General features: G+C 37.1%; 1 protein-coding gene across 5 annotated transcripts in view; it reads right to left on the bottom strand.

Annotated features, from left to right (window-relative positions):
- USP37 (ubiquitin specific peptidase 37) overlaps positions 1-13,297 on the bottom strand; it is a 96,013-nt gene that overhangs the window by 68,930 nt on the left and 13,786 nt on the right. For 4 of the 5 annotated variants that reach the window (XM_077885600.1, XM_077885597.1, XM_077885599.1 and 1 more), the window contains 4 exons: positions 12,969-13,140; positions 8,532-8,632; positions 5,458-5,636; positions 5,028-5,105 (listed from right to left, as the gene is read on the bottom strand). In XM_077885600.1, coding sequence (XP_077741726.1) covers positions 5,028-5,105; positions 5,458-5,636; positions 8,532-8,632; positions 12,969-13,140 — 530 coding nt within the window. The remainder of the gene's footprint in view (positions 1-5,027; positions 5,106-5,457; positions 5,637-8,531; positions 8,633-12,968; positions 13,141-13,297) is intronic. The other variant, XM_077885601.1, reaches the window with a different exon arrangement.

The following is a 13,297-nucleotide window of genomic DNA, read 5'->3' as shown; positions in this document are numbered from 1 at the left end:
ACTAGGGACTCTCCTAGTGCTATCATGTTCAGTTTTAACTACGAATGGGCAATCTCACCAACCATGGCCTGCACAAGCACAGAGTGACCAGGGGGCTCATCCCCACAGGGATGCAGATCTTAGTCATATCACTAGGCAAATCACCAAGACCAGCAGAAGTATTAGTGAAGAATGCAGTAAACCTAGAACAGATGGTAGAAGAAAAAGATGATAGTATCAGTTATAGCCTCAGGGCTATCTATACCAATAAGGACAAAAAGGACTATAGCTCATCCCTTTAACTCTCCTTTTGTAAGATTTTCATCCAGATATTGGGCAGTATCAATGTGAAGAATCTGTGATAACATGGAATGAATTTAATAAGTAATGCTCCAATAGAGCCCCTCCGATCCCTTCGTGTTACACCTCCAAAATGTGTTTTCAACAGTTAGCACCTGCAGTTCTTCTTCAGAGGACTGCCTTTGGGCTACTTAACATATTCTGTCCATCTGGGCAGAGCCACAGAACCAAAGACTGTACAGTATGAGAACACAAAAGCCCAACTTCCTTACTTCAATTTGGAACAGACCCAGAGTCCCTTGCTGGATCAAGATAAAGCCTACTCTCCCACAGAGATCACACCCTTGGTTGGCTTCCTCCCGTCCCTGTCCTATTTTCCTCACTCTGGTCTCTCTTATGGGCACTTTCTTAACAAGTCACTTTTCAAGTATATTAATCTACAGTCTTCTAAGAAACTTAAACTTCAAAAAATCTAACTGTGATATTGTAAAAAGTATTATTAGCCCAGAACAAAGATCAGAAACTTAGGGCTCACCAGACAGAATTCTAAGTGGGAAAAGTGAGATGACCCCAAAGTGTGGTGAATATGGTGAACTGGCATGCAATTGTTTATTACAACCACCGTTTAGCATATCTGTCCTATAAAAGCCAGAAAGCTAAAAAACTACATTTCCTAGTTAAGTGTTCAGGATGTGAATCAAGATAAGGTAATTACATAGAATTGTATAAGATCTGCAAAGTGGAAGTAAGACAAAGATCATGTGTTCTATTGTGATGGCAAAAACCATTTTGGAAGTGTCTGGTTTTTCTGTAGAGATTTCTAATCTTGGTAGTGTCAGCATGGTTCCAGAGATGACAGCTTCCAATTCAGCTATTAGATTTGGCAATAGAGACACCTGGGTGGCTCAGTGGTTGAGAGTCTGACTTCAGCTGAGGGCGTGATCCTGGAGTCCCGGGATTGAGTCCCTTATCGGGCTCCCTGTATGGAGCCTGCTTTTCCCTCTGCCTATGTCTCTGCCTCTCTTTCTCTGGGTCTCTCATGAATAAATAAAATCTTAAAAAAAAAAAAAAAAAGATTTGACAATAGCCAGGAGCATCTTTGGTGACCTGATCTGTGGCATAGTTCTCAAAATCATCCTGAAAGCTTAACCTATAGCCTGTATTTTCAGGTTTCCTAATGATTCTGGTTATTTCATACTCTCTGAAGGCAAACATTTTTGTGTGTAAACTAGCTAAAGTGAATTTTATTTCCTACAACTGGACCCTGAACCCACAAATTTTGTTACTAGAAGTGGGGTGCTATCATAACAAATCTAAAATATATTGCACTACCTACAGTAGTAAGGTAGAGAGTAAGGGCTCCAATATTACAGATTAGAAAGCTGGTAACGATTGTTATATCTCAGCAAGATATTTATATCTTGTTATCTGCAGGGGCACCTGGATGGCTCAGTCGGTCGAGTGTCCGAATCTTGGTTTCGGCTTAAGTCATGATCTCAGGATCAAGCCCCACATCAGGCTCTGCACTCATTGGGGAGTCTGCTTGAAAATATCTCCCTCTGCCCCTCCCTCAACTTCATGCATGCATGTACGCACTCTAAAATAAATCTTAAAAAAAACAAAACAAAACAAACCCAAAGCCTGTCATCTGTAATGTCTTTGAAAGCAGACTGCATACTTACTCAACCTATAGCTCTAAAAGATTGAGACAATATGAACACTGGTCTGTGTTTCAGCAAGGCCCTATTCAAGACAGATAAATTCAGGCAAGGGCTAGCCACCTTACAATCAAAGATGAAAAAGAATACAGCTCTCTGTGCCAATGGCCTAGAATTGAAATTGCCTGGTAATGAGACCATACGAGACCAAAAAAATCCAATTCCTTCTGATACTCAAACTGAGGCAACGTTAGGAGGTAACTGAGGAAGTAGCTTGGGAAAAAACAACTGTATGTTAATATTAAGGGAAACTGGGTAAGGGTACAGAGGAACATTCTATATTGTCTTTGCAACTTTTCTGTAAATCTAAAATTATTTCAAAACTTAAGAGTTTATTAAAACAAAAAATCCAAACAACAAAAATAATGGCCTGAATTCTTTCTCAAGCCTATAAAATCCTGCTTGTTGTAGCTTTAAAGAAACTTCTAGACTTCTAAAACTCCTAGATTTCTGGATACTTCTAAACTCCCAGAACTTGATCAGCATGAAGCAGGCTACAAAAGCTGCATAATAGCCCCAAGGAAGAACAGAGTCTTCAAAACCTAATTCATCTATGCCCTTGAAAGATAACAGGCAAAGGAAATCTACCAGAGGACAAAGTCAGGAGTCAAATGAAGTATAGTGGGGAAGGGAGTTTCTCCCAGAGGATAGAAGAGAGACTGCGATATGGGCTAACCAAGAACTTACTCTACTGCCTTCACTGTCTTCACAACTTCTGCCTACAAAGATTTTATTGCTGCAATAGAACAGCAACTCGTTAAGTTTCCTATTCCTGCCTTTTCTAAATGGAAATTTTTATTGTGGTTATCCTATGCCAGCAATGTATAATGATGTATGCATGGAAATGGGAGTGGGGAAAACAGATTAACTTGCCTTTTAGGTATCAGACTATGAGGAACATGGTAATATGCACACTATGATCTTATAGAGAGAACTACACATCACCCAGAGATCCTGGACTCTGAACTGGATATAATGACTAAACATATGGGAAGAATGATGAACAGGTATACTTCTATGGCTAGAGAGGTAAACTATAGTAGACTGTTAAGTTGTCCCCAAATAACTGCTCTATCCTTCTGCCATAATAGGATTTGGGATAGGCCAGGCATATTTCCCAGTTTCTCATTAATTTGATATAACAACACGACCAAATTCTGGCCAATGTGCACCAAAGTAGTGTGTACAATTTTCAGCCTTAATGAAAGCAGTAAGCCCTCCCCTTTTGTTCCTTTCCCCACTCCCACCAATAGGCATGCAAAAATGAGAGCAGAGGCTAAAAGCAGTTATCTCAGTTCACTGTAGGTCAAAAGATAGTATGAATCTGAGCCCATGGTGATATAGTTTTAGGTATCACACCAGTCCTATCACCTACTCAGTTTTATACCTATTGCAGCAATAGGACAAAGATCTCCATAAATAAACTTTCTTTAGCTTTTTCCCCAACTACCTTCTGGTGACCTCTGACCCAGAATACTAATTAATTGACTATCAACCGATTTCTGTTAAGGCATTAATTGACCATTTGCAATGATATGGATGGAGCCAGAGTACTAATGCTCAGCAAAATAAGTCAGTCAGAGAAAGACAAATACCGTATGATTTTACTCACATGTGGAATTTAAGAAACAAAACAAATATTCTAGAGGAAAAAAAGAGAGAGGAAAACCAAAAAACAGACTCTTAACTATAGAGAACAAACTGATGGTTACAAGAAGAGAGCTGGGTAGGAAGAAAGGTTAAATAGGTGATGCGGATTAAGGAGTACACTTGTTGTGATGAGTAGTGGGTATTTTATGTAAGTGTTGAATCACTAAATTTTACACCTGAATTAATATTACATTGTATGTTAACTGAAAATTAAATAAGAACTTTTTAAAAAAGGTAATAACTGAGGTGTTTCATAACAGTATAATAACCATTTTCCCCCCAACATAAAAAATTCTTCCCATGATGAGGAAGAGATTGTGAGCTGGTGACTGTTCTGTTGTTAGGTCTATCCTTTTTTGTTCAACCAGAAAATACCTCTAAAAGACTGATGTTCCTTGCATAGACATGTCAGGTTCACATCTTTTTCTTTTTACAGAGAGCGTGCCCACAGGCAAGGGGGTAAGGAGGTAGTGGCGTGGGGAGGGAGACAGCATCTTAAGCAGGCTCCACACCAGCGTGTAGCCTCAAATGGGGCTCAATTTCATGACCCTGAGATCATGACCTGAGCTGAAATCAAGAGTTGGACCCTTAGCCAACTGAGCCACCCTGGTACCCTGGGTTCACATCCTTTTTACTGCTAGGCTAACTTTTCACACAAATAGGGTAAAAAAAATTCACAGGTAAAGAGAAGGAAAGAATTCACAACAAAATAACAGCCAACAAGAAACATCTGTTTAATGAGTTCTTCAATTCTATTCTTTGTCTCAGTATTGCAGGTAAAAAAAAGCTAGGATGGGAGAGGTAATGAAATTACCAAAACAATTAGCAATGGCCAAATAATCTCTATGGAGTCTATAATCTACCATCACCAAAATACTTTAAATTCTATTCTATCTTTAGCATTCTCATAAATTGTACCTCCTCCACCAATATTCCATAGGGAGTGTGTCAATGTAAGAAACACTGATCTAGTGCCATAGGCATTCTTTTTTTTTTTTTTTTCTTAAGATTTGAGAGAAAAAGCATGAAGGGGGGAGGGGCAGAGGGAAAGGGAGTGTGACTCCCAGACTTGGGGCTCAATCCCAGGACCCTGAAATCATGATCTGAGCTGAAGGCAAAAGCTTAAGTGACTGAGCCACCAAGGTGCCTCTACTGCCATAAGGTTCTTTTTTTTTTTTTTCTTACTTATGATAGTCACAGAGAGAGAGAGAGAGAGAGAGAGGCAGAGACATAGGCAGAGGGAGAAGCAGGCTCCATGCACCGGGAGCCCGGCGTGGGATTCGATCCCGGGTCTCCAGGATCGCGCCCTGGGCCAAAGGCAGGAGCCAAACCGCTGCGCCACCCAGGGATCCCTGCCATAAGGTTCTTAAACCAACTTACGATGATGAATCATTTTCCTTAGGGTAATCTTCATTCAGCTCTGAACCAGATGATAACATTCTTTTTCTCTTTTCAGTCCTGTAGAGGACAAAGAAAAAAAGTTATTTAAAAAAGCCATAATTTATATCATTAAGAAGTGTAAACCAACAAACTCAAGGACAAGAACCATGACTACTGCTGCCTAATTCTCTAAACCACATTTTGATTAATATACTGTATATGTGCATGCTCAGTATGTGTCACTGACATAAATTATAAATAAAACAATTACCTACTAAAAATATACTCTATACTTTCTTCTAATATACTTTACTAACCGCACAATCTCCTTTTTCTCAAAATATTTGTCTTCCTAAATGGCATAAAAGACACTTATTTATAAACAGGCAGAGCTAATGACTAAGAAAGAAAAAAAGTAAATCTTCCATACCTATTTTCTAATAACCCTGATCTAAGTGGTGTGGATGCAGATGTCAAAGAGGGAATTGTCCGGGTGACAGTTATTCCACTTCCTGTTGCAGTCTTAATTGATCCTCTACCTGGATTACCAAGAACTTTTCGAAATGGAATATCATCTTTAGTTTCCAAACTTCCTCTTTTTGAAGATGCCTGTAAGAGTAAAGTTTAACATAGCTAAATGTTCAAATTAATTGATATGCCTTTAGATCATTGATTCCAATGTGGAATCAATTTTTAAAAATACAACTGGAAACCCATCTCCAGACATTCTAGCCTAATTGGCCTAGGCTGAGGCCCATTCATTAGTTTTTTTTAAAAGCACTCCAGCGGAGTGTAATATACAATTTGTGTCAGAAGCTGAACTTGACACTTATTTTCTTCCAGCACGCCTATAAATTTAAATTTTCCACAATAAAACTAGAGGCAGAAAGGAATTTTCTTTGAATATTTGACTTAAAAACAAAAGACTCAGATACACAAGATATGATTTTAGTGATCAGGATAAAAATAAATCTTCAGAGAAAAAAATCCAGTATGATTATGATAAAGTGACATAAATGTGAGAAAAAGGAGCAACAATGACATTTCGTTGCCACAACTAAAATGCCAAGTCACAAATACCTCATATGACTTTTGATGGGATTCTAGTCTGGAGGAATGAAACCAATATAGGTAATTGATGGGAAAAATGAAACGAAGAGTCAGTCCACTGGCAGAAGATGAATCAAAGCATTTATCTTAAAGACACAGCAAGAACATACAGGGTGAATATGGCAATTTAAACATATTAGTTTGGGAAAAGCAATATTGGGAAACAGTGCTTTTGATCAGCTTTCTGCCAGTAAATTTTACTAGATTAAAAGCTATGTGATTTGTCTATGGGAGAAATTTCCAATTTCTTTCTTCTATAGAATTACATACAATGTTAGGATAGGAAAGAAAAAAATCTCTGAGATCATCTGAATAGTTTTTAAAAGTTATTTCCAAATGGGTAATACATTTTCAAGATTCAAATATCAAAATATTATTATAAAAGCCATTTCCTGTGATGTTTCATTATCACCTACTACTACTATCCACCAAATTCTTCCAGTTCCCCAGAAATATTGCAGCTATTATATATACATATAAATAACCAAATGTGGGCAGCCCCGGTGGTGCAGTGGTTTGGCGCCACCTGCAGCCCAGGGCATGGTCCTGGAGACCCTGGATCGAGTCCCACGTCAGGCTCTTTGTATGATGCCTGCTTCTCCCTCTGCCTGTGTCTCTGCCTCTCTCTCTCTATCATGAATAAATAAATAAAATCTTTAAAAAAAAAATCAAATGTTTCAGAAATACTTATCTTTACTATATATAATATCTCCTTTAATATTTTCTATTTTGTTTTTTAATTTAATCCCAGTTATGACCCATAACATTGATTTTACAATCCCATTGATAAGAATCATTATTTGTGAGAGTATAAATATTTGTTTCTGCTTTCTATGATAACATTTATACATTTAAATATGGTAACAGTTTAAATTTCTACCCATAGATGAATCTCAAAGTAATTACACTGAGTGAAAAAGCTAGACCAAAAAAAATAATAATAATATATAATGATTTTATTTATTTAAAACCTAGAAAATGCAAACTAATCTATAGTGACAGAAAGCAAACCAGTTGAGGTTTAGGGATAGGGGCCAGAGAGAAAGCAGGAAGGAAGAATTTCAAAGGATGAGGAAACTTTTAAGGGTTATAGTTATGATCACTTGGTTGATTATAGTGATGATTTTAGAGGTATATACATAAGTCAAAACGTATCAAATTGTATACTTCTACTATGTGCAGTTTACTTTTTTTTTTTTAATTTTATTTATTTATTCATAGAGATACAGAGAGAGAGAGAGAGAGAGAGGCAGAGACACAGGCAGAGGGAGAAGCAGGCTCCGTGCAGAGCCTGACGTGGGACTCGATCCAGGGTCTCCAGGATCATGCCCTGGGCTGCAGGTGGCACTAAACCGCTGTGCCACCAGGGCTGCCCCTATGTGCAGTTTAGAGCATATCAATTACATCTGAATTTAAAACATGAAAAACACCCCACAACCTATTAAAAAAAATAAAATAAAATCTTATTCATCGGTTAGTCCAGCAAATGGACTAAGTAATCATCTCTCTGCATAGCCAAATAGAACTCATCAGTTTACTTATAAAATAGTTTCAAAGTTTTTCTTACTTTATGCCTGGTTTCCCTTTAAAAAAAAAAAAAATTTATTTATTTATTTATTCATGATAGACAGAGAGAGAGAGAGAGAGAGAGGCAGAGACACAAGAGGAGGGAGAAGCAGGCTCCATGTCAGGAGCCCAATGTGGGACTTGATCCCGGGACTCCAGGATCACGCCCTGGGCCAAAGGCTGGCGCCAAACCACTGAGCCACCCAGGGATCCCCCTGCCTGGTTTCCCTTTATCTTTCCCTTTATCTTTATTTATCTTATAAGATAAATTTTCAAAGACATAGCACTGCTAAGTTGCAAAAGTGTAAAGCAAGTCTCATGGCTGTCGGAATATTTATGAAAGAAAATATTTAAAAAGCAAATGGAAAATCTTAACTAAAAGTCTGGTATCATATAGTGTAGGGGTAAAGTTCATAATGCACAACAGACCCAAAAGGCATCACAGACATAATAGGAGTAAACATTTATAGCATTGTTAGTATATGGTATTGTGGGCTAATAACACTTTTACATGCATTATCTCACATAAAACCCTTAAAATATTATTGCTATCTCAATTTTACAGATGGAGAGTGAGGCTCAGGATACTCAAGGAACCCACAACTACTAAGTAGCAGCACCCAATCTCAAACCCACATCTAACTCCAAAGCTATGCTTTTAAAAACTACACTTTACTATGGTCCATAATGAATACCATGAGATGTAGAGTATAAGCTATATTGTGTTCAATAAATCTAAGAAGAATAGCATGTGATAAATTTTGAAAAGATTTCATAATAATAGATTATAACTTTTTTTAAAAGCTAGAAAGATTCAAATGAACATACCTGATTGTCTGAGTAAGAAAGCTGCCTGTTGGTTTCCTTCTGTGAAGTCCTGCTGCCCAGAATAGCTCCAAAACTACCAGACCCCTGAGAAGGTTTCATGGCTGGTGGGGGGGAAAATAAATAAATCCCAAGCCGTTTACTTTAATAGAGTTTAATCATCATTATAGAATACTGAAAAAACAGAAGCGTAAAAAAATGAAAGTGCTTATCAACCGATTCTGAAAGTTTACCAGATATATATAGCAATTTAAATTCAGAGCTAGAAACTCAAGCAAAAAATGAAATAATATGCAAAAACTTGGGAAGACGTAAAAGAAACAAATTTTTAAATGAAAATGCTACAAATTCTCCCATATAAATATTTGGTAATTAACACTACTAAAAAGTTGGTCACTGTGTGTCTATGGCATGAACAGTGACACTGGATGCCAAGGAAACATGTCAGAATCAGAGACAGATATACTTCCAATAACGTATACTCCAAAGCATCCTCTATTAAGTTCAGCAAGCAGCATAAATGGCTTCTATTCCAAAGAAATCGATGCTAATGTAAAACATGTAAGGTACTGTAGAAGCATCAATTTGTATATACTTTTTTTGATTCATACTTTTTTAAGATTTTATTTATTCATTCGTGAGACAGAGAGAGAGAGAGAGAGAGAGAGAAAGACGGAGAGAGGCAGAGACACAGGCAGAGGGAGAAGCAGGCTCCATGCAGGGAGCCCGACGTGGGACTCGATCCCAGGTCACCAGGATCACACCCTGGGCTGAAAGCAGCACTAAACTGCTGAGCCACTCAGGCTGCCCTGGTATATACTTTTAAAGAGTATTTTATACTTTAGTCAATTTCCCTCTAATTATTTGAAATGAACATTTAAAATTCTTTTAATTTTTAAAAAATGCAAACAATACTGAACATTCATTCTTTCACCTATCTTCTTGAACTAATAAAATGATTTTTGAGGACAGGAATTCTAAGAACTCCTTTTTTTAAAAAAATATTTTATTTATTTATTCATGAGAGACAGAGAGAGAGAGAGAAAGAGAGAGAGAGGCAGAGACACAGGCAGAGGGAGAAGCAGGCTCCATGCAAGAAGCCCGACATGGGACTCGATCCTGGGTCTCCAGGATCACACCCTGGGCCGAAGGCAGTGCTAAACCACTGAGCCACCCGGGCTGCCCTAAGAACTCCTCAGAATAAAAATTTCTAAAGGATGTACAGTTTTAAACTAAATTGGTATTATCACTTATTATTCCAAAAAAATATCTCACAGTTCCTACCCAGTATTTGACACTATTGTGGTTCCCCTCACACTACTTGCCAATGTGATACCAAAATTTTAAATTTAATTACTGGTGATGTTGAGATTTTTTTCATGTGTAAGAGCCATCTGTTTACTTCCTGAATTTCCTATATGCAGTTTCTATTTCTCTACTAGATTGTCTTTTTCATACTGATTTGGAAAGTACATTTTTGTATATTAGCAACATTAACACTATCACTGTGACTAATATTTTCTTTTTTCTCCTCTTGCCACAGATCACTTAAAATTTTTACACAGTACAAATTATTAATCTTTTTTTACTGAATGATTTTTATGTCATACTCAGAAAGTTCTATTCCATCCAGATATTACATTAAAATCCACTCTCCCTCTTTAATAAAGCTTTTATCATTTTATGTTCAAATCCCTGATCAATGTAAAATCTATTTTTTTTTTTGAAGATTTATCTATTTTAGAGAGAGAGGATGTGGAAAAGAGGGAGAGGATCTCAAGCTAACTACCCACTGAGTGAGGAGCCAATGTGGGGCTCGATCTCACAACCCTGAGATCATGACCTGAACCAAAACCAAGAGTCGGATGCTCAACCAACTAAGCCACCCAGGAGCCCAAATGTAAAATCTATTTAGATGAATGGAGTGGAATAAGGGAGCCAGCTTTATCTTCTTAAATGGTTAGTTGTCTTGACAGATAACACTTTTATCAAATTTTAGTCTCTTTTCCACTGATCAGAAATGCCACACACTATATAATAAATGCATTATACTTTTTGAAGTAGTTTTACATTCATTATCCTACTCTGGTCTCTGTAAAGTTTATATTATCACTTTGGGGCAGCCAAGGCAACTAAACCCAAAAGATTAAAATAACTAGCCTAAGAGCATAAAACAAGTCACTGCTATTCTTAATTACTATCATATGTCGTCAGTCATGCTTTATATTTATGAGTTCTTATTCTTTAATAAGCCCTGAAATTAAGGTGATATAACCCTTCATTTTAGAGATGAGGAACCTGAAATTTAATCATTAAGTGCTATATTGAAATAAGTAGAGGTAGGATTCAAATCTAAATCTGTTTAGGTCCAAAGCTCCTATTTTTCCATTTATCATGTTGTTCAGATTCAAACTTGGGTCCCTAGACGATCTGCTGTGGTTTCCATTCCAATATATATAGACATGCTTTTCTTACACATCAATTCTTAAAACAGTGGTTCAATTAAAATGATGGGTATGATGGAATGAAACAAAAAGAGAAATATAGACATAGTCCCTGACATATTCTAAAAAATGTTAACAGTATTCAATTCCTTGATTCTAAAATTCAACAGTTATTTAGTAAATTGACATAGCTCAGATTTGGTAACATGAACACAATGAGTAGGTACTAAACGGCACACAATCATAATTTTTTTTTCATTTTACAAGGAAAATAGCACATCAAATAGATACATTAAATATAAGCAAAGTAGCACTGCTACATCCTCATTTTCTAATATTTTTATATTTAAGAAGCCCAATTTAAAGTCTGTCAACTCTAAAGTATTAGTAATTTATTAGTAATAAAGTTTTGATAATAATAGAGCTGGATACTAACAGTAATAACAGAAAACTTCTTTTAAGCACTAGATTATTCCTTAAAAATATCTATAACATTTTTTAAAAAATCAAAACATTTTAAATGAAAAGGATTAGGAAGGGACAGGGGAATCTGATAATATTGTTTATGATTTTCTATAGTACTTGCTGTCTTCACAGTAAGACTAAAACCATGGAGTAAGTTTCACATAGACAAAGACAAGTATCTAAGATTTATATAACAAGGTAACTCTTCCCAATCATAATTTAAATCTTCCTCCTTTGCTAGCCATATTCTTTTGTGGAATCCTTAGGGTTTTCTCATATAGTAACATATCATCTCTTCTTCCTCTTTTTTTTCTTTAAAGTAAGCTCTACACCTAATGTGGGGCTTAAACTCATGACCCAGAGATCAAGAGCTGCATGCTCTCCAGACTGAGCCAACCAGGGACCCCCTACTTCTTCCTAATTTGGATGCACTTCATTTCTATTTCTTGCCCAAGTGCTCTCGCTAGGACTTCTAGTATTATGTTGGATAGCAGGAAAAGGCATTCTTGCCTTGTTCCTTATCTTAAAGAAAAATCTTTCAGTTTTTCATTGCTGAGTATGTTAGCAATGTATGTGGCTTTTCATCTACATGTGGGCTTTTCATCTACAGCTTTTATTGGGTTAAGGTAATGTCCTTCTATTTCTAGTTTCTTGAATGTTTTATCATGAAAGGGTTTTGAATTTTATCAAATGCTTTCTCTGCATGTGGCTTTTGTCCTTCATTCACTCATTTGGTGTATCACATGGATTTTTTCCTATCTCGAACCATCCTTCCATTTCAGAAATAAATTCCACCTGGTCATGGTACATAATACTTTTTTAAATTTTTTTTTTTTTTTTTAAGATTTATTTGACAGAGAAGAGAGTGCACGTGCACGCACAAGCAGGGGGAGTGGCAGGCAAAGGGAGAGAGAGACAAGCTCCCCACCTAGCAGGGAGTCTTATAGGGGATTTTGATCACAGGACCCTGGGATCATGACCTGAGCCGAAGGCAGATGCTTAACTGCCTGAGGCAATCAGGCACCCCTATACTCCTTCTTAAAAATATTTTATTTATTGAAAGCGACAGAGTAAGGAGGGGGAGAGGGAGAGAAATAAGCAGTCTCCATGCCGAATGCCAAGCCTGATGCAGGGCTCAATCATGATGTGAGTCAAAACCAAGAGTGGGATGCTTAACTGACTGAGCCACCCAGGTATCCCGGTATATAATCCTTTAAATGTGCTGTTGAATTCAGTCTGCCAGTGCTTTGCTGAAGATTTGTGTATCAATATTCACCAGGGACACGGTCTACTATCTATTATATTCTTTTTTTTTTAAGACTTTATTTATTTATTCATGAGAGATGCAGAGAGAGAGAGGCAGAGACACAGGCACAGGGAGAAGCAGGCTCCTCACAGGGAGCCCAACACGGGACTCGATCCTGGGACCAGGATCACACCCTGAACCAAAGGCAGAGACGCTCAACCACTGAGCCACCATTATATTCTTTTATAACAGTTAATAGCAAACCCTGGGTAGATTTGTGCTCACCTGCGTGAAGTCTGTTTTGATGTACTGCATCTAGAAACAACCTCATTTCCTCTGCATCCTTACTTGGTACTTTGTCAATAGACAAAAAGCTGTTATCTTGTAGAGTTAACATTAGGCGGCTTTGTTTTGCTCCACTGGGTCGAAGCACCACGTTTTTAATGTTATGACTTAGCTAATCAACACAAAAGGAAAATTATGTTATTGTTAAAAATATATGGTGACAAAGTATAACAAGTTATACAAGCAATACTAAACTTTATGCTTGCTAAATTTTATTTCTTAGTCTTTCCCATATTAATTTAGAGTTTTTTCCTTCCAACCAAAAAGAA

The sequence above is a fragment of the Canis aureus genome, chromosome 36 (assembly GCF_053574225.1).
Source record: "Canis aureus isolate CA01 chromosome 36, VMU_Caureus_v.1.0, whole genome shotgun sequence".
NCBI classification, from domain to species: domain Eukaryota; kingdom Metazoa; phylum Chordata; class Mammalia; order Carnivora; family Canidae; genus Canis; species Canis aureus.
This window is presented reverse-complemented; position numbering and strand designations above follow the sequence as displayed.